The 22,347-nt window shown below is 37.7% G+C and overlaps 1 protein-coding gene across 1 annotated transcript in view; it reads right to left on the bottom strand.

Moving 5' to 3' along the window:
• The window catches only part of ELOVL6 (ELOVL fatty acid elongase 6), a 133,600-nt gene that overhangs the window by 28,951 nt on the left and 82,302 nt on the right, over positions 1-22,347 (bottom strand). Inside the window, exon 2 of the mRNA XM_054591620.1 lies at positions 21,344-21,475. Coding sequence (XP_054447595.1) covers positions 21,344-21,475 — 132 coding nt within the window. The remainder of the gene's footprint in view (positions 1-21,343; positions 21,476-22,347) is intronic.

The following is a 22,347-nucleotide window of genomic DNA, read 5'->3' as shown; positions in this document are numbered from 1 at the left end:
ACCTACCAGGTGGAGGGATAGACAACAACGCAGCAGGAAGGAGCTGAGCATGCGCAAGGCCAAGGCAGGGAGGTTGGCAGTGACAGGCGCTGAGTTCGACAGTGGGCAGGGACTAAATCCTGTAAGGCCTTTGATGATTTTATATGCTGCAGTGATAGTAATATCACTAATAAATAATAATAAATCATAAAATAAATTTTATTCTCACTATACTGCACAGGCATTTGTGGATTTTAAGCAGGGAGTGACATGATGTGATTTATGGTTTTAATGATAACTCAGGCTACTCTGTGGAGAATGGGCTGTATTATAAGATACAGTATAATAAGTAATAATATTAACAGTTAATAAATAATTAAGGTTAGGAATCAAGATGGCGGAGGAATGAGTGGAAGTCACACTGATCTCTTCCCAGGACCAACCTCAAATTACAACTAAATTGTGGAGAAATTGCCTGGAACAAACAACTGAACATTAGCGAGAGAGACAGAGAGAGAGACCTTATAACCTTGGAGACAGAAGAATCAGCTTTAGCACAACCTAACTGGAAAGGAGTGCGGTACAGACCTGAGAAGGCGGGTGGGTCGCCAAAGGGTGGCAGCACCTGAAGGATATTGAAAGGTCCAGTTGGATCCCCTTGAGAAGAGTGGATTCTAAATCAAAAGCGGGGATCTCCAGCCTACAGCACCAGAGCCCAAAAAGTACACAGAAAACAGCCAGCTGCAAAAAGCGGCAGGGTTGCTCCCTGCCAGAGACAGGCGGCTGGAGATGCAAAGAGCTGTTTAAAGGGCCAACGCATAAATTTTTACTTGCAGCCATGTACCCTGGTCTCCGGCAAAGGCAGGGGCAAAGTGGGTGAGAGACACTTGAGGAGAGACTGGGGAAGGAAGCTTTGGGGAGAGAACTGAGAGAGTAGCCCGCGGGATCTCGGTGCTGACTCATCCCCCATTGGGCAGCAGCCATCTTGTTCAGGCAGGGACCATCTCCCCTGGAGCAGCATCAGATTCAGAGACCCAATAGCCCCAGTCCCAGGTGGGATTCTGCCCCACCCTGTGCTGTCTAAGCCGCCTGCTGAGTGCAGAGTGGCAGCCATAGATAGATCCCTGGCTAAAGGGGGCACAGAGTGGTCTGGAGGAACTTGAGGAGAGACTGGACATGGAGGCTTTGGGGAGAATGGAAAGAGTGGCCAAGGGGGATCCCGGTGCTGACTCCTCTCCCATATGGCAGCAGCCATCTTGCTCAGGCAGAGACCACTTCCTTGAGCAGCAGCAGCGTGAGAGGACCCAATAACCCCGCCCCCCGCGAAGGGACTCTGTCCTGCCCTGTGCTGTCTAAGCTGGCCTGCTGAGTGCAGAATGACTAGATTAACAGTTGAAGGAGACAGCCACAAACAGTAGATTCCTGGAAGTCTGAAACAGACTGCCTAAGATTAGACAGGGACAACAACTGACATCATCATAGGCAGATCCAGAAAGTAAAAACTGCGGTCTCCTACCATAGAAGTTCATACCACAAAGTCAGGAAATCAAGACAGATCAATTTAAGAAGCAGAAGCAAAAAAGAAAACTCTCACAAATAATGGGAAGGCAAAGAAACACCACCCCAGTTGAAGGGAAAGGAGGAATCCCCAGAAAGAGAACTAAATGAAATAGAGGCAAGTAAACTACCAGATATTGAGTTCAAAACAATAGTTCTAAGGAAGCTCAATGAGCTCAGTGAGCTCAGAGAGAAAGACAAAAAACTAAAGAGAAACTACAAGGAACTTACTGCAAATATATAAGTATGAAAAAAGACATAGAAACTATCAATAAGAGACAAGAAGATAAGAAGAATACAATTTCTGAATTGAAGAACACAGTACAAGGAATCAAAAGCAGGCTAGATGAAGCAGAGGATGGAATCAGCAAGCTGGAGGACAAGGTACAGAAAAGCTCCCAAAAAGAGCAAGAAACTGAAAAAAGACTCAAAAAGAATGAAGAGGCATTGAGGAAGATGCAGAACAACCTGAAACATAATAATATCCGTATAATAGCGTTACCAGAAGGAGAAGAGGATGAGGAGGTGACAGAGAACCTCCTTGAAAAAGTAATGATGGAAAACTTCCATAATTGGAGGAGAGAAAACATCGCACAAGTACAGGAAGCACAGAGGGCCCCATTCAAGAGGAACCCAATGAAGCCCACTCAAAGACATATCATCATTAAAATGGGAAATATCAATGACAGAGAATCCTAAAGGCAGCAAGGGAGAAAGAGGTAGTCACATACAAGGGAGCCCCGATATGGCTAGCAGCTGACTTCTGATTAGAAACATTCAAACCAGAAGGGAATTGCAAGAAACATTCCACGTCATAAAGAGGAAAGGCCTGCAACCAAGACTGCTCTACCCAGCAAGGCTCTCAATTAAAATGGAAGGCTAAATAAAAAGTTTCCGTGACAAAAGAAAGCTAAAATACTATGACTCCACCAAACCAGCACTGCAAAATATGTTAAAGGGACTGCTTTAAGATAAAGAAAAAGAGTGTATGAATACTCAGTTCCTTTCACAGTTGACAATACTTGATATTACCAATATTTTTTAATACTTATTAATCTGATTGTGACAATGATGTGTTATTTTATTTGTTCCTTTATTATTTGTTCCTTTATTATTATTAAAACAGGTTTGAAACTAAACCTGTTTTAGTATATTTCTTGTCTATTTCTATTATTTTTTAAAAAAGGTTTAAATGAATTTTGGTATTCTTTATCCATCAAAAGTTTGTAGAATTTTTTTCCCTTAAAAAACCCAACAACAACTATTAACCCATTTTTAGATGTGTGGCAAATACTTTCCCATTCTATTACTTGTCTTTTAACTTTTTTATATGTATAGTACTATATAGTCTAAAATGTTTAGTATAGTTATATTGTCCATATTTTACTTTATAGATTTTATGTTTGAATATTTTATACTTCAGAGTAAGAAAAATATTAGTTTGTATTTTCTCCTAAAACTCCTTAGATTCTTCATATTGATTTTTAAGTCACCTGAATATTTCTTGTATGTGTGAAATAGGGCTCTGTATTTGTTTTATTTCAAGTAATAACGGTCCATGTACCTGATTTGTTGAATAAGCCTTATTTTACCCATTGACATGAAATATCAGTTTAATCATTTACTACATTGTTAGATGGACATATATGTTTGTTTCTAGAATGCTCATTATATTTCATTGATTTACTTGATTATTTCTGTGCTGGTGTCATGTTGTTTTAATTGCTGAGACCTTATAATGGATTTAAATTTTTTAATATTTTATAATTGACTTTGACATTTAAAAAAATAAATAAAATCAATCTGCATTTAAACAGAAAGAAAGAAAGAAAGAAAGAAAGAAAGAAAGAAAAGAAAAGAAGAGAAGAGAAGAGAAGGAAGGGAGGAAGGAAGAAAGAAAGGTGGAACTCCTAACTTTTGTGACACCATGTATGGAACTGGAGAGCATTATGCTAAGTGAAATAAGCCAGGTGGTGAAAGACAAATACCATATAATCTCACCTATAAGTGGAATTTATTCAATAAGATAAAATAACAAACAAAATAAACCACAGGCATGGAAAGATGGAGCAGACTGAAAGTGATCAGTGGGGATGGGGAAAGAGGACAATGGTGGAAAGAAGGGGAAGGGACTAGACAAAGAACATGTATGAATGACCCATGGACATGGACAACAGAGTGGGAACTGACTGTGGGAGCCAGGGGGGCCGGATGGGATGGGTGTAAGGGGGTAAAGGGTAAAAATTGAGACAACTGTAAGAGAATAAACATGATTTAAAAATTAAAAAGAAAGAAAAATGGAGGATCTCCTTAACATGGGAAATTTTATTTTACTCCCAATTGATCAGGTAGAATTCACTTCATGTTCACAGCTTCATCAGAACAGATGTGTGAATGCTTCTTTGAAAATTTTGAAAGACAAAAATGAAAATTATTTTTCAATGAAACACTAAAGGCCAAAAAATCCAAACAAAAAATATTAAAGGCCACTCCTTTTCTAAATCAAGTAAAGAGATGTTTTTAAAATTAAAAAAAAATATATAATAAAGGTGAAATTACAATTATTGTTAAATAATGATAATAATAATTTATCATTATGTTGGATAAGAAGTCTACCAGGGAGAATATTGAGAAGGATACTGTAGCTCTCATTTCCAAATGAGATGATGGTGGCTGGTATATAGTAACAGTGTACATGAACAGTGTACATGAACACATCTGGTATGCATTTGGGTTGTACAGCTGATTAGACACCCTGATAGAGAGGGAATCCAGAGTTCTGTTAAGATATACTAGATATGAAATACCTATCAAACACTCAAGTGCAGATGAAGAAGCTTTCCTCTCCAGGTTCTGTGGAAATGGCATTAGACTGACCAGGAAGCCATTGAGATACAGTGCCCTTGAGCGATGTTATCTCAGGTGCAAGCACCCAGTTAATAGTCCAGGTGCTGAAGAAAATGGCTGTAGAAAGGTCAGAGACACAATAAGAAATGCATGAGTAGGACCAAGCATGCCACAGCTGTCCTGTGTCATAGCCTGACAGCCCTGCTGCACAGCCTGGCACACACTGGACTTCATGGCTATTGAGCATCTCCTGAAAGTCTTCAGTCACTCAATAAGGATTGTCAGTATGTATGTGTGCGCGTGCATGCGAGCGGGGGCCGGGGGGGAAGGGGAGGATAGGAAGGTAAGGAGGTAGAGTCCCCGGACTTGGGGGTGAGGGGAAAGGGTGACATACAAAACCCCCTGAAATTATAGAAATTTTAATTACAGTAAACCATGGATGTTGGTAAAAATGCAGATTTCCCAGCTCCATCACCAGAGGCTCTAACTGAATAGCATTGGATAAAGACCCAGAAATGGAATTTTTAATGGAAATTCCAGATGTTTTGATGCACATGGTCCACAGGTTTAAGTTGGAGAAACTCAGCAAAGTTTCTCCTCCCTCCCTGGATCGTAAGATCATCTTCTCCTCTTATGTAAACTACTCACTGTCTTTCTGGCTTTAGCACCTTTCATTTTGACCTTTCCAGTTGTGTAAGCAGTACTGTGTAAGCAGTACAGAGAATGGGATAAACCTAATCCTGTCACCTCTAAGCTGTGTGTTCATGGGTAAATTTCTTAATTACACTAAGCATCAGTTTCTTCATCTGAAAAATAGGGACATGATTGCATTTTACATGGATTTGGGTCAGGACATTTCTACTATGAACATTTGAAGGCCTATGAATCCCTACATCTAAAATATACTCCTACATCTAAAATATACTCAAGAATCACATAACTTAAAAGCTGGTGGCCAAACTGACTTAACACTTTAATACTGCCACATGGGAGTGTCACAGTAGTGGGGGACAGAAATACCCTCATTGCTGGCCACTATTTTCTGAACCACTCTCTTGTTTAGGGGCCTCAGAAATCCTAAGGGTGATTTTGCTGACTACTGGCTTATTACTCAACAATCACTGTTGATAAATTATAACCATGCCACCTGGGTATCTATTTAGCAGAGGAGCTAGTGGAAGAACAGAGAAACATGTCAGCAACCAAGAACTTCCAAAGGAAGGGTCGTATGTTAGACACAATGAAAAGTTATATTAGATATGTATTTATTTGTTGTGCTTAAAATTATTCTCATGGGAAAACTGATTCTGAATTATGAAAGCACTGAAATATTTGAGTATTTTGAAATATTCAGGGAACTTACCCATCTCAAAAAATGTGACCTTCCTATAATATATTTTCCCCCCAGGTCTGTTGTGAGAGAGATTTAGAACAAAGTCTATAATTTCTTCTCTATTTTCAACAGAGGGGAACTGTTAACTTTACATCAAGAGTTACCTTTCAAATTTTTGAAAAATGAAGTAAAAATTTCCTGTTCAGTATTGAGCTACTTCCTGTTTCCCTTTCCCATAGACTTCCGTGAATTAACAGAAGGTCCAAAGGAGGCCTAGTCAAAACCCTCAGCTCTTGTATTACTATAGGAGCCTAAAAGCAGGTAATAAGTCTAATTTCCTCTTTTATTTTCTGAGGTTTTGACCACATTATTCTCTATTTTGCCTTCTATTAGTCACAGCAAATACACCACTTCTAAGGAAACATCTCCTTGAGATAAATGAGAAATATTTTAAATAAAATTCAGTCACATTTTTTTGGTACCGTGGTTCACATTTTTCCCCCCGCCCCGCTACAAGACCAGGGTTATCTGATGGCCTGGAAATTTGGCAGTCCTAAATGGTAACTATCCTCACTTTGGACGCCATCCAGCACAGGAAACAATAAAAGACTTCTGGAAGGCTTGAAAGCCCAGCTGTCCCTGACACTCTTCTTCATTCTGCAAGAAAGAGTCGAATGGGTCTGTTCGCATGCACCTGTCATTGATGTCAGAGAATTCACCGTCTCTGTGTTTGTAAAGCTACTTAAACTGCATTAAGAAATATTAACTTAAAACTTATGAAGGATGAGTTGATTTTTTTTTAATAGCTCCTATTTTCTGGTTGGTGTTCAGTGTAAAATACTCCTAATCAAAGTGATTTCTGGTAGATCTGGTTAGACAAAAGATTGCTCATTGTGTTTTTAACAATTAGTCATGTGGTTCTCTCTTTTATCACATTCCTAACATTTTGAATAAAGTTACAAATACATGGCTTTGTTGAGTTTGAAAAGTGTTTGAAATTATAAATCATTTAGGATTTATAGACTGTCTCACAGGGCTTTGCCTAGAAGTGTTTAAGGAAACAATGGTAATAGTTAGTAGATTCTAGGCCCTTCGGTCATTCCTATTCAAAGGTTTCAGTGGAAACATTTGCAGTTTGTTTTCACCAAAGCCAACATCAGCATATTGTAGCTTATATATTTTATGGGAATCAAAATGACAACAAACACACTTTCTGTCAAAATGGAGGGTGCAATAAGAGCAAGTGAAAACATGAGGAATTACTTGGGTGTATTACTTGAATGCACTGTTTTAATGCAGGGACTCTACAATTTACCTTGGCCAGCATTTTTGCAACAGATTTCTTTTTCCACTAAAAAAAAAAACCAAGGTCTTTTTTATTGGGGCTGCAATTTTTTCCTTCTAACAAATATTACTTTGATAATCACTTCAAATTCTAACCATATATTTAATTCAGGATAAAATACTTACACAGGCAAAATTAATAGTGAAATAACAAAATTAATAGTGAAATAGAAGTTCGGACTTCTTTTCATGAAGAAATGTGGAGACAGTGGTGTCTGAAACACATTCATTTGGCTGAATATAACTATGTCCAAGGCTGCCTACAGACCTGCTATCCATTTCCCCTGGCAGTCTCAGATATGGATCAGTGTCACATTTCTGCATTTCCTAATGACTGAAATACACATCTAATAGATCTCATTTTTTTTTTTTTTGAGATACAGGTGTAGGATCAGGAAATTAGCTTGCTAATATTACCTGTGGATTATATAAGGTTCTTGCCCAAAGAGAACTTTGTGTTAGATAGGCCAACTTTTATCCTTGTCAAATGTACATTGTTTTAAAAGTGTCATTGTTGCATCAAGGCAGAAAATCATGAATGTTACAAATGAAGTGCTCCTACCCATGACCTCATGATGATAATCATGAGGATCTGGGGGTCTCCAAGGCAGGTCAAATAGTGTTACAGGTTGATGGAGTCTCCGATATGGCACCAGCTTGTTGGTCCTGTGGGGGATGGGTTCAGAAAAGGGACAATGGCCTCTACCCATCTTTTTGTCTGGAAGAAAGCAGTCCCCTAGCTCACACTGTGATGCCAGACACTTCGGTTTCTACCCGTATGCCGCTGGTGTCTTGCATGCTACTACCACTCTGCTGGAGCTCAGACAGAGTGAGTCTGAGTAGATGGGCCTATGGATGGGTTCTTTAAGAGGAACTGGTTGGGGCTCTAACAGTTTCTTCCACCCACTCAATCCCTGCTGGTTTTTGCCACCAGAAGTTGTGGGGACTTATTTTCCTGGTACTGGAACCCTGGCTGTGGGGCCTGTTGTGGAGCTGGGATTCCTCGCTTCCCAGATATCTCTGCTGAATTTTTATACACCATACGTTGGTGTGGGACCAGCCCATTCTGCATTTTCACCCCTCCTACCAGTCTGGATGGATGTGGTCCTTTAATTCCATTGCTAGACTTTCATCCAACTTGATTTCTGATGGTTTTGAGTGATGGCTGTTATATATTTTAGTTGTAATTTTGATATGGCTGTGTGAAAAGTTGAGCCATGTGTGCCTATGCCGCCATCTTGACTGGAAGTCACCTTTACTTTTAGTGACTTCAAACTTGAATCTAGTTCTACACTGTGCATTTAAGCATAAATTCTCAAGGGGCACAGGAAAGTTTGTGTACAGCTTACAGGTGTCAACCAGCAGATCAGAAAACTCATAGATATGATGAAAGATGGGTTTAGTCTTAGCAAAAATGAACAAGTTGGCAAAAACCACCTCACGAAGTAAAGATGAAATCTTCAGTGCTAGGCTTTCTGTTCAAGACTGAAAAGTTCTAGAGTTTTACTATGTTTCTTTTTCTTTTCCTTATTTTTTACTATGTTCTTTTCAAAGGCAGACATTAAAATTTTTCTTTTCAACTCTTATATCCTGAGCTCTGAGGCCTTGCACTGGATCTTTTTGAATTTTTTTCTTTTTGCACCAAGCTGGTATAAACTCCAATTTAAAGATAAACTCTTTGAGAGAACCCAAATTGCTGCATCGTGCATAAGAGAACTCTGAATAGCTAATGATTTGCAAATTCTTCAAATCACAGGCAATTCTACTGAATTGCACTGAAGATTTCTGCTCCAGCTCTGTGTTAACACAAACACCTAGAATCAATGAACAATTTCTCCCAGCTACTTCAATCCCCCAACACATACATTCCTAAGTCAATGAGGCTCATCCATTTTTCAGAACTAAAAAATACAAAAGCTCCCTCTCTGTCCATCACTGTAACATTAGTAGTGAAAAAAAAAATGTGAAATAAAAGAAAATGATTGTTTTGCTACATAGTTAGGAAGATGCAGAGTGTGAGCAAGGAAGTATTATGCCCCCAAATCAATAATTTTAATTATATAGATTTGATTCTAAATTCTGGGGCTCTGAAAATCATGGATAACAATGAATACAGTGAGGATAGCAAGCATGGCAATTTAGTCATAAGTGATACTAAGAAGAATTAAATGGTCCCTACTGGATTTTACTTGTAAATCCTTAAAAAAAAAAAAATTTATTTATTTATTTATTTTTAGAGAGAGGGGACGAGAAGGAGAAAGAGGGGGAGAGAAACATTGATGTGAGAAACGTCGATGGGTTGCTTCTTGTATGCACGCAGACCGGGACTGAACCCGGAACCTAGGCATTTACCCTGACCAGGAATCAAACAGGTGACCTTTCACTTTGCAGAATGATGCCCAACCAACTGAACCACACTGGCCAGAGCCACTGGTAAATTTTTTTAAATAGATGTTAGGAAAGGAGCTCAAAGGAAAGCTAGCCACTAATTAAACTCACCTTTGGTAGCACTAACTAAAAGAATCGCTGAAACTGGGCTCCCTATTTCCTAAGCAAAAACAAGTTGGATCTTGGCAAACTGGCAATTCCAAAGCATCCTCAAAAATTGATGAGCACATACTATTTAGAGTTCTTGGTTTAAACAGAGGGAATAAAAGCTGACAGCTTTCATGACAGAACTGTCTATTCTTTCATGAATGAGGTCAAAGGAGGCTTGCAATCATTGTTTCTTATGGGAAAGGCATCATATTTAGGAGGATTTCATTTCTCTAACAGCAGAGGGTTACCCTAGGGCGAACCACCAGAGCTTCTTTACTGACTCCTGATCGTCTGTATTTTCTACTGTCTCCCACTCACGTCCCTGCTTTGAGGACATGTGGACTATGAAGGAAAGGAAGTTTCATCTCTTCATGTGTCAGTTACTCTCTGCTCACTAAGGGGCCTCTCCAGAGTAAACTTTTAGTACGTGCCCATGTTATTCACGTCAATATTTTCTTCAGCCAGTCTACAGCTCTGGTTACCTGAACTTCATCATAGACGTCAGCATCATCTGATGCATTCAAGATTATGCAATTAGGCAATTGCATAAAAAGTTATGTCTGAAGATATTTTTTAAAAAAAGGATTCACTCTGTTGTTCAAAATTGTATAGTCTTTTTTTTTTTAAACCCTGCTAAACATGAAGGATCATTTAAGGATTTGTGAGGTAACACAAGAAGCTTGTAAGTACAGTAATACTTAACTCAGTCTTATTCAAAATAATCCTTAACAAATGCTTCAGGGGTTATTATTCTTACATCCTAAACTACTGTGTAATCTCTTCAAGAATGCTCATGTGTTTCTCACACAAGATTTAGAAAGGCTATAGTATTCCATCTATTTAAACACTAATTCATTTTGGTGAAATGATTTAAAATGCCTTACATGTCAGCTGTTTCAAGTTGTTATAGCACGGGCAATACATATTACTGAAGTCGCATTTTTATCCAAACTCAAATGTAGTATATTACAGAGAATTAAAATTATAATAAATGAATCTCAAGCTTAATATTAAATTGTTGAAAGGGCACGCACCAAAATATTAACAATAAATACCTGTGGTAGTGAGATTAAAGGTTTTATTTGTGTGTTTCTCTGTGGCTTTCAGAGAATTCTCACTTTAAAAAAAACAGAAAAAGAAGTTATTTTTTAAAAGTAACTACTAAATATAGCATATCCAATTGCAAATAAGCGAAGGCCGTCCACTGGTCTTTGGTGCTGGGATATGGAGGGGACGTTTCTTGTCTGTGCTGACATTAACCTGTAGCTCTTTTCATTAATCACATTAGTGATGTTCTGGGCTGTCTATATACTACTTATTACATTGATAACAAAACTGCCACACAATGTATGCGCTTGTCCTATTGGGACTAGATCATTACACTGTGAGAAGGTTTTATTGTTTTGTTTTGTTTTCCCTTAATTTGGAAGGAAATAGAACAATCAGGCAAGTCCGGAGCTGCAGGTCGGAGTTGCAAGTCGGTGCCCACCCTAAGGGAAGGAGGGGCAGCCAGCCCACGCTTGCCAGAGCCCCAAGCCACCTGCAGAGCAGCGTGATGCTATGATCCTGGCTTTTCCTCAGTAAGCCCCCTTTTCAGGAGCTTGGAATTCTCCCTTGTAATGGATATTTTTATTTTTAAAACACGAGTAAAATCTCCTGCACTTAATTAATTCATCGAATTATTATTTTTTTGGACATACTTAAAAATCCAGGTATTTTCTGGATTCAAGGGAAAAGTAGGAACATTGTTCCTATTCCATTATTGGAAAGAAAGACTTTCAAAAAATGGAAAGGAGACTTACTAACAATGGTCTACAAGCCTCCTCTCTTCGCTTCCCTTTTTCGTTTTTAAAAGATAAATATTTATTAATTGCCTACCTGGAGAACCCTAGGACTGGGAAGAAATATATAACAAAAATCCACGTCCTCATGGAGCTCAGACTAAGTAGGAGGGAAGAGAATGAATGAGGTTGCTAATACGCAGAGCGGGAAGTGCCAAGGAGGAAAATAAATCAGACACGGCAATGGGGAGTATGGGTGGGGATTATTGTGATTTAGACTGGGGCATGGGGAAGGCCTCAGTGAGAAGGTAAAATTTTTGTAATGGTCTTTAGGAGGTGAGGGACAAGCCCTTAGAATATCTGGCAAGGAATGCCCTGGGCAGAGGTGTTTAAAAAACAGCAAGACGGGAGGTCAGAGTAACACAGGCCAGGCTGGGAAGGGCTTTGCAGGCCCCTGGAAGGCTTCTGCGGTTACATGACATCAATCCCAGGTTTCCTGAAGCAGGTCTATACTTCCTCAGATAAAGCCTGAAGATACCAAAGGAAGACTGAACTGGGGTATATCTGCGGCAGTTGATACAAGACACACAAAGGGTGACCAAATGAAATGACTAAAAACACCAATTACCCATGACTGGAGAAGTGGCCAAGATTTGTATTCATTAATTCAGGAAATGGTATGCACCAAGGTGTTTGAGGAAGAGCTAGACACAATTCTGACCTCACGGAACCCATATGGTCTACAGGAGATACATGGGTAAGGCAGTAAGTATGAAGCCTGGTTACATGATGAGATAGCAACAAGTTCGAGAGAAACTGAGTGGTGGGCTAAAATGATCAGAGAAGGCTTTATAGAGGAAGCATTCTAAGTTAAGTCTAAACAACAGCTAAGGTTAAGATAAATGGAGAAAGAATCAAGAACGAGAAGGAGGAATACACAGTGTGTTCAAAGACAGGAAGTGAGAACACACACAGCATGTTTGTTTTGCTGGCAATGATCAGACATATGTTGTCTGGAACAGAAAGTTTGCATAGGGCAGTAGTGAAAGGTCGGTCAAGGAAAGACTGCAATGTTTTATGGACAGATTAAAGTTTTAATCTATGGATAAAGGAGTTTCAATTAAGGTTCAAACAGAGAAATAATAGAGTATGTAGAGTAGCTTGGAAAGACAAAACATTTAGAAGACAGCAACTGGTGGTTACAATACTTCAGCTCTGAAATGACAGAGGTCATGACCGACGTGCCTCAAGTAGAAATGGGGAGTAGACAGCCACTCAATATATCTAAGAAGAATTATACAACTTGGTGAAGGGTTGAAAGAGTTATTTTTTAAAAAGATTTTATTTACTTATTTTTAGAGGGGAAGGGAAGGAAAAAGAGAGGGAGAAAAACATTGATGTGTGAGATGAATATCGATCAGTTGCCTCTCTCACTCCCTCAGCTGGGGTCCTGGATCCCAAACCCAGGTGTGTGCCTTGACAGTGACGTTTTCAGTTTGTGGGACCATGCCCAGCCCACTGAGCCACACCAGTCAAGGCAAAAGAGCTACCCATATATGTTGAATGACTTAAAGATGTTCACTGGGAAAACAGCGACAAATCTTGAGAAATTTTAAAGGGTTATCAAAAGGCATCTGGTTCGAATATTTTAAATATGAGTGATGATATGTCAAATGTTTGGAAATAGTATAGAAAGGAGAGCAAGTTTCAGACGAGAGGTCAACACTAAAAATAAAGATTTGTTAAAGCTAAGTTAGTAAATGATTTGGATATCTGTGCCTTTTTTGTTTTATTGAGCCAACACAATTTCTCAGTGGGTTGCTAGAATAACCACATTATTTGCCATTCAAACTGGGACATTTTTTGAGTGTGAAAGGGATATTATTGATAATTATACCAAGCCAATGGGCATAAAACCAAGACTGTTGTAAGCAAATCAGGTTGTATAAATCCTAGTCTATAAGCTCTGTCTTACTTTTAAAGTATGGAGAGTTGCTATTTCTTATCTTTATTATTGCTCAAAATGAGTCAAATAATCCAATCGGTATCACTTTATTGTGATTTGAGGCTAGAGCCTTTCCTGACAAAGAATGACTTTTAGACATCTAAAAAATCAAATGCGGTGCTAATGAGGTAGCCTGTGTCATGTAACTCCTCTCTGTTTCCTATTACTGATGCTCCCGGCATGGCTAGTGAAGTGTGGAGGGGAGAATCAGAGATACCCTGGGTTGGCATTGGAACCTCTTATATAAAGTCCCATTTGAAGCAGCATTTTACTTTAGTTGCATCTAAAAACATGAGGATGGAATAGATTTCCAGGGAGCTGGGAGAATACATAAAGAGTGGACTTGTGTGTTATGTACACAAGTGTTGGGGAGGGACAGGGAGGGAAAGTTCTCCTTATCGTACAGCTCTGATTTGTTGGGTAATACGTTCGTTGTGTGTATAGCTGGAACAGAATAACGAAACTGATACACAAACTGAGCAGAACTGTGGAAAGTATTTTGGCAGCTCTCAAGTAGAAAGGGATGCAAACACAACTCAAAATGCTAAGCAAGTCCACTGTCTTTCAGATTAGACATTGTTATCTCCATTTAAGAAAATGCTAGCATGGTATTCCTCATCAAGGAAGTAAGCCAACTCTTGATGTACTAAGTAACTGTAAGAATAATTTTTTCTATGGCAGTGGCTTTTTTGCCTTTAATATTTATTAAACTTTTTGACTTAATAGTGCATTGGTTTTTTAATTCAATGTACATGCTTCGCCTTTCTCTTGGTGCAAAGAGAAACAAAGTTGTTTTCCTATCATTCTGTGATCTACCTTTGAAATAACTATGTCATCTCGCTGTTGTATTATTCCTACTCTCAGTTATTTTGTCTCAGTGAACAAAATTCCAGCAATTTATTTTTGAGAAAATTCTATTTGATTCTGAAAAGAAAATTTTTATACAACCTGCCTTCATAAATGAATATTTTTCTATATATCTGGTAGTTTGTTTAAAAAATAAGACAGCAGCTGTAATATATAAATATGGCATCAGAATCAAAGCATTAAATGATTTCTAAGTTTCTTTGATAAATGACCCAAAAGTCAGAGAGGAAGAAAAGCACAAAGAACTGATATAGATAAGATCATATTTTACACTTGCAAGTAGACTAAGTATAAAAAAAAAAGTTTGTTAAAAGGGGGTGATTAACAAATGTTTTATTGAGCAATATTTTACCTCCATTTGTCTATGTTTACCAGACCCTATGTCTGTCTACAAGGTAGGAACGCTAATAATGATCATCTTCATGAGTTCAACAAAAGATGTAAAAGAAAGTTCCCCAAATTATCCTTTCAGGTATACATACACATTTCACTCAGAGTCATTGTCAGAGAAGAGAAAATAAAGATTTTCAAGTCTAAATATAAATCTGCTGGTATTGGAAGGGAGGTGGGGGGTGTGTGTATATCAATAGGGCAGAAAGTTAGTGCTTTGATATTAACTTGCTCTATTTAATGTAAACCAGCATTTGACCAGAAGCTTATAAAATGGCAATTGTTAGCTTTTCATTTGAAAAACATTTTCACTATTTGCTTTTAACTTTTTAAAAATATTGCTATCCATACTTTGCGTCAAACAGTTATCTTTGTCTTGTTTGACTTTTCTGTAATGACATAAAACCTCATAAGGGGAATGAAAGCTGCCTGTGGACCCTCCCTGATCCCATCACACTCTCTGCCTCCCCAGAAATCAAGATAACAACTAACCTAAACTTCTCAAACATTATTTTTGTGCTTTTACTACAAATATGTTAATAAATAAAACATAGTGTTAATTGAAGGGTCTCTAACTTTTCACTCACGGCATCACACTCCCCAAAATTATTCCTTTTTTACTTCTCAACATGACGGTCTCTAGAGTTGTTACTATTTCTTCTGTATCACCAATATTACTGGAATGTAATGTCATTCTCTGTGGACGAAGAGGGACCACTTTTCGCAACCATAGGACAAAATACTAGATACAAGGTGCTGAGTATAAATTAAGTTGTTCTGAAATTTGTCATTTTCAATGTTTCATCATTTTACAAGTTGATGATGTACTACTCACTCCTTCAACTCCTCCTGTGGGTTTTTTAAGTGTCCTATCTTTCTCATCTAAACATTTATACCTGGATTTATATAGAGTTGTTTCCTTAAAAATAATAAAGCAATTGCCAGTAATTCTTCCAATAACAAATACTGATGTCTATAAAATCATGAGATTTGATTAAATACCATTCACCTGCTGCTCTGCACTGTTAACATCTTTTCTGAACATTTCCTGTGCTACATTTAAATGTTTTGTTCATGAAAATCTCATTAAAGAAAGAAAAAGTAATCTTCTATTTTCTTGAATATATTTTTATGCTTAAGTTGGCAATGAAATTTAATGACAAATAAAAACATGACCAGGAAATAAAAATGAGTTTTAACAGAGAAAACTGTCACATAACAAGGTGAGGAGTCAAACTCCAAACTTCGTATAAAACACCTGGCTTTGAGCAAACAAGGTATATAACAACAGAAACTGGCATGAATCATCAGGAAATGGGAGTAAGCAAATTTGAAGCCAGTGTGTCAGAAATTTGGCACCTATAAGTCTGCCAAAGTAGTATAAGCACGAAGTAGTTATCTGATTCTAAAGCACACTGACCAAACACCTTGCTTTGACATGTTCTGGGTCAGAGAGAAGAGGGCTCCTTGGAACTCCCCATTCTGCCAGTGAGAACAAAACATTGCCAGACAGAGGCTGGGTAAAGGCTGTCTGGATTAGGAGCACACACATCTGTACCCAATCTAGATGCAGTTCTTCAATGAATACATAGTAAGTTTTTTCACAAATAAATACATAGTAAACTGTGGAGTAACAGAGCTGAGATGTCACAGCAACATGATTTAATGACTCAGCAGTGTCTGAGATGAATGGATTATAGACACCTCAAAGTATTTGAAGCTGTTTGCGTGAGGAACAAGTTCATCTAAAGGATTTACTAATTCAAATCACCTGAATTTTTCAGTCTATACTCTAATAACATGTTCAAATCTAGGGACAAACTTCATATAAAACACCTGGCTTAATAATTTTGAAATTATCTCATCAAAAAAGGAAATCTTTGTCCTTGGGTTGGATGGGATGTAGAGGGGGTGTCATCATCGCAGTGGTATTTGTGAAAATTAATTGACCCCAGAAGCTGACGGTTTGGATCTGAAAGGGGGGACAGGGAGTGGGTAATGAGGAGAAACTGTAAAAGCACAGCAGCAACAACAAAACCCAGTGAAATCATTCTCAAATGAATTCAATCTATTACAGGCCCGGTGTAGACTCAGTTGATCATATTCTATCTACTCGATCAAAACTTATGATAGCTTTCAATAAGTTAAATTGTATATTCAGTCAACATCCAAAGTACAGAGAAAAATGTCCTACAGGTAATTCTTACTAAACTGTACAAAATACCTTACCGTTTTCTGAACTAGATGGTATGAAGATTGGGTTTTAATTTTTGCTTAAGTACTCCACATATCCAAATTAATTTCCAATTTCAGTTGTCATAGTTCATGAGCAAACAGGTGTGCAGCATCTGAAAATTAGTGATAGTGGGAGTCTCTGGCTACTGTAAAAAACTAATGGGCAGGCTTGACACGTTTGGGAAAAGAAATTATCCTTAAGCAGCAAAATACACAAAAAAATTATCTTTTCAGTGATTTTCTAATTCCTTTAACAGAAAGTTTGATTCCTGTTCTCTTTCCGTGTTTTTAAAATCAGTGATACCCTGTAGCGGCAAAGAGAGTAAATGCAGTGGAAATGGAGTAGATGCAGACCAATTGATACAAGGATGTCTCCTAAGCCCTGACTGGCAGGGCTCAGTTGTTTGGGCCTCGTCTCACAAAGCAAAAGGTCGCCAGGTCCTATCCCCAGTCAGGGCGTATCATATGCCTAGGTTGAGGGAAACTGATGGATATTTCTCTCCTCTTCTTTCTACCTCCTTTCCCCCTTCTCTAAAAAATGAAGAAATATTTTTTTAAAAAAGAAAAATGAATGTCTCCTGAGCAAGGAACTGCTAAACTTTTATGGTAGTCACTATTTACAGAAGGATTTAAAAATTTGTGATTTTATACTAAGGTGAGAACCATTCAAAGCTTCCTACAAAAGCACAATCTTGTAATAATGAAGCTATCCTACATGACAAAAATAGGAAAATTCTTGTTAATAGTCACCAAAATATATGTTTGTAGAAAGAGCTTATTTTTGATTCTTTATATCAACTTCATTCAAAAGATATTTGGATTCCAAAATAAAACATAGTAACTATCACTTGAGATTCTCTAGAATTGCATGTGAGAGCATGAATGTGTATAATAGAAAATGTTGTAAATGCAGAAAAACACAAAGGATAATAAACAATACCCAGAACTGAGATTTATCAACATTATTATATTTGCTTTACTTGATTTAAATAACATATCATAAAAAATATTTAAATCCTTTCCATTTCTAAATTGCCAGTCCACTAAAACAAAGCTATATAAGCACTGAATTTTTTTATTTTCTAGTAAATAGTAGGCATTCAATAAAAGCATGTCTCCTCTGCCTTTTCACAGATGTATGAATTAAGTATATATTCTTCTAGTATCTTTTAGACACTTTTACAAATACTTGAAGGTACTAAGGAACAACATATAAGTATTTGGTGTCTAAGAGTAAAATTTACATAAATGTTATATAAAAATATCATTCTATATTTAGCCTTTTTCATTCAACACATTGTCAACTAGAATTCTGTAAGCATAGAGGAACCTCAATATACTATTCCTAACATGGAGCAATGGTTAATACAACAACAGAATTCCATTATCAGTATTTTCCAAGTTCCTAACTAGAATATTATAATCAGTTTTTATAAGACCCTAAACCATCCATGCTCAGGCTGTTCGATATAGTTCTGGTTTTCAAAGTTTTTTAAAAAACATGGCTCTGAAGGAAGTAAAGTAACTAACAGAATTAAGGAAATAAAAAATTAATCTAAAAAAGATAAAGTATTGTTAATGACAATTATATATGCATTGTAGGATAAAGTAAATGAATAACTACTGGCTGACATTGGGAACTTAGATTTTGGCCTGAGGAGAAGCAGAAATAATAAGTTAATTAAGCAAAAACTCTCTAGTCATAAATATCATTTGGAAGTATCCAAATCTGGATACATTTCTTTGAAAAATAAGTAATTTTCTATTTCTGGCCTCTGAAAGTCCTAGAAAAAAGAGCTGACTTAGCACCAACACTCACCCCCAGTACTCAGACAGTGGTTTCTAAATAATATCTCCCCTCTCCCAAGGAACTAGGACACCTTAGAGAAATGGCTAATTCCAGTTCTGGACAAGGAATGCACATTATGCCTGGCCTGGAACATCGCGCCGTCCGCCTCTGAGAACCAGGCTCTGAGAACTAGTCCGTGCCCGTGAAAAGGATTCAGGAGTCAACCTGAAAAAACTCCCACTGGCCAAAGATGAAATTATTTAGCATCCAAAAGAATAAGAGCAATGAACTGAGATATAGCAAAACCAAATTCATTTCAAAATCAGACACATAAACTATAAATCCATGAGTTCCTAATAGTTAAAAAAGAAACTGAGTATGTACATGCTAGGTAATCAAATACTTTTTTTTGAAATGGCTACATAACTGTATAGTCAAAAGATATCAAGCATTTTATCCCGTCTTTGCTGTAACAACTACATATACTTCAGGATAACTGAAGAGTTGATAAAGGCACGTTTTTACTTATAAAAAGTCAAATATTAAACTTGAATATAATCAAACTTCTAGATCTAACTACCAACTAATAAGGAATACAGGACAGAAACATGCAGTTACCGAAATCCAGCCGTGGGGGTGAGTCGAGGGGCAAATGATCGTCAAAGGACGGACGGAGGGTTGGGGGAGGGGTGTGGGGAGAGGACGGTGAAAACCTCCCGAGTTTAAAGAAATCACCTAATGAAACTGTGTGCATCTTATTTTGTTACAGATTCTTAAAAATAACCTTGTGTGTGTGTGTAAGAAAACATCGTTTATGAGACAATTGGGGAAATTTGAACACTTAACAACAAAGAATTATTACTAATTTGGTGATAATGATACTGTGGTCAGTTTTGTAAAAAGGAGCCCTTATAGAAATCGTATTATCTCATTCAGACATATTTAAGCTTGTATTCTTTCCAAATACTTTGGGGTAAAGTCTGTGAGGATGTAGATGAAAGGCTAACCCACTGCTGACAATGACTTAAGCAGGGTAAGGAAAGCATAGTGGTCCTTGAGCTCTTTTCTCTGCTTATATGTGGTAAAGATTTAGAAAAAATGATGATAAAGGCTCAGGGGATGTAGAAAACTCTTTATTATAAATGCTGAAAGGCACCATTAGGGTACAGATAACATTCTCCTCAAATACCAAAATCCTTTTGGGGAGGAACACTCTGTGAACCTTAAATATAAGTAAAAATAAAAATGCTATTTTGTGTTAGAGAATCATGCCCTGACACACACTGAAACGGAAGAAGTCTTTAGAGACAGGTCCAAATCATGAGTATCTCAAACACAGTGCCTCACAAAATGCACGAAGATGAGCGTATTTCATTGCAGCAGGCAAATGAATGATTAGATGCAGGGAACTAGCATAACGGAAACATACAGATCATTGGAGTCTGTGAAAACCCTCTTCCTGATCATTTCTATTAAGACAGAAGTGACTAATGAGGCTTTTAATGATACCATCCTTTCTGCTTAGTGGTAGAACAGTTAGTATGTAATATGAGAAAACAAAAATAAGATCATAAATATTAAAATGAATAGCTTTTTATTTTATAGTATATTTACATCAACTCACCCCACTCCAGAAGCCTAGTTATAAACTTGCTGGTTTTGACAAACAAAACACCAGCAGAACAGGTACTTTTACCAGTGCTGTAGGTGAATCCTGGCAACTTTTGGGACACCAGCTGTGTGCTAATTAGTCTTGTGACTGCCTAAATCACCAAATATTACATAATGCTTCTTCGAGCTTCCAGGACTGAGTCTGGATGCTGGCTGGCAGATGCCCCTGGGGAGGCCATACCTGGTCCTAACAGCCGCTGTGATGAGCTCCAGCAGGTACAAAGAACTGGCTGCCTAAACATATGCCTGTGAGTCACTTCAGGTAATGGGATGGAGGGTGCTTTGGGGGATGCAGAAAAATAACACACACACAGTCTCTGGTCTAATGTTACTGACACAGGCGTGTGTCCAGGATCCAGTTATGTCTGAATGCCATTTTTTTTTAAATACTTGAGGACATGCTTATTGATTTTTAGAGAGGGGGAAAGGAGGAAGGGAGAGAGGGAGAGAAAAATCAGTGTGTTGATTGTTTGTCTCTTCCCCACGTCCCAACTGGGGACCGAACCTGAAACCTAGGTATGCGCTCTGACCAGGAATCCAACCTACAACCTTACTGTCTATGGGAGGACGCTCCAACCAAGTGAGCCACGTTGGCCAGGGCCAAGTGCCATTTTTTTGGATTAAGTATTAGTAGCAGCATGACATTTGAAACCTATGCTCTGCTATAGAATTCAACAGCCTGGCTTTCCATTTAGCCATTCATCTAGATTTATGCAACAAAAATAGAAAATGGATGCACTGTTTCTAGGCTTAAGAGATAAACTGGAAATTGGATTACTACATGAACAATTTGGACAAGATGGCATGAGGACTTTTAAAATAAAAGACTGATTGTAGTGTGGGAATTTTGGTTGCAATAAAGGGTTTCTCTCTGGACATGGCTTTATGTCCTCAATCTGTTCAATAACCAAAACTATGAGACGTAAGATAAAATGCTCAACTGTTGCTTCTTTCAGCCGAGTGTGATGAAATGGATGGATTTTATTCTGAATGTGATAAAAACCTACCTGAAGACTGCGAGGGTCAGAGACCAGAGCACTAATGGCTTCCTCAGTTCAAACTTCGCTCGTTTGTTCATTACGTGCCGACCACCAAAGATAAAGGCAGCATACAGAGCAGAAAACAGGAAAGATTTCTTCCTATGAACAAACAAAATGCCAAAATCTTATAAAATAAAAATCTAAGCAATTTATGTTTACCCATTACAATTTCTATTTAGTCATTATTCATCAACTTTTATACCAGTCTCTTCATTGTAAGCACTGAAAACATTTTCTTGGGAATGTGCCCCTTCACTAAAGAGACAACATTTAGTCCATTTGGGAACAAGGCGCTGCTGAATCCTCCTTTAGGGAAGAACACAGAACCACCTATAGCATACTTGCCTAAAGCTTTGAGCTTGAATCTAACCAAATGTCTGATTTTACTACCTATTTATAGGAAATAGAGGGAGTAAATCCAAATTGTGGGACATTCTGTAGGACCATTGAACTTATTTCTTCAATAAATCAGCAGTATGAAGTCAAAATTTGAGACCATTGTAAAGTAAAAGTGACTTGAGAGACATAACAATTAAATATCACGTGTAGAGCTTTTTTGGATCCTTATTTGAAAAAGACATTTTTAATAAAACCAACATGTTGTTAGTCATAATTTTAAAGGTCCTTCATTAATATTTATGGGTGAAATTATATCTTGGATTTGCTTTAAAATTCCCAGGAAACAAATGAACCAAAACGATATTAAAAGTGGGGAGATGAAACAATATTAACAAAAGGGATGCTGGCACACAGGGCCTCGTTATCTGTCTTTCCGGCGTACGTGGGACTCTCAGTTGGCAATAGCTAAGAACTATCAAACAGAAATCTCCAGGTCCTGCTGGCTCACTACTGTGCCCAGAAGTACACAACAGTATTGAAAATGCCAAAAAGAACAAAAGCTTCTACAGACAATTCAACAAAAAGGAACAGAGGCTTTGTAAATAATTTAACCATTTGAATATACTTCCTGA

The sequence above is a fragment of the Pteronotus mesoamericanus genome, unplaced genomic scaffold, assembly GCF_021234165.1.
Source record: "Pteronotus mesoamericanus isolate MK-2021 breed Mesoamerican mustached bat unplaced genomic scaffold, CSHL_Meso_final scaffold_232, whole genome shotgun sequence".
NCBI classification, from domain to species: Eukaryota; Metazoa; Chordata; class Mammalia; order Chiroptera; family Mormoopidae; genus Pteronotus; species Pteronotus mesoamericanus.
This window is presented reverse-complemented; position numbering and strand designations above follow the sequence as displayed.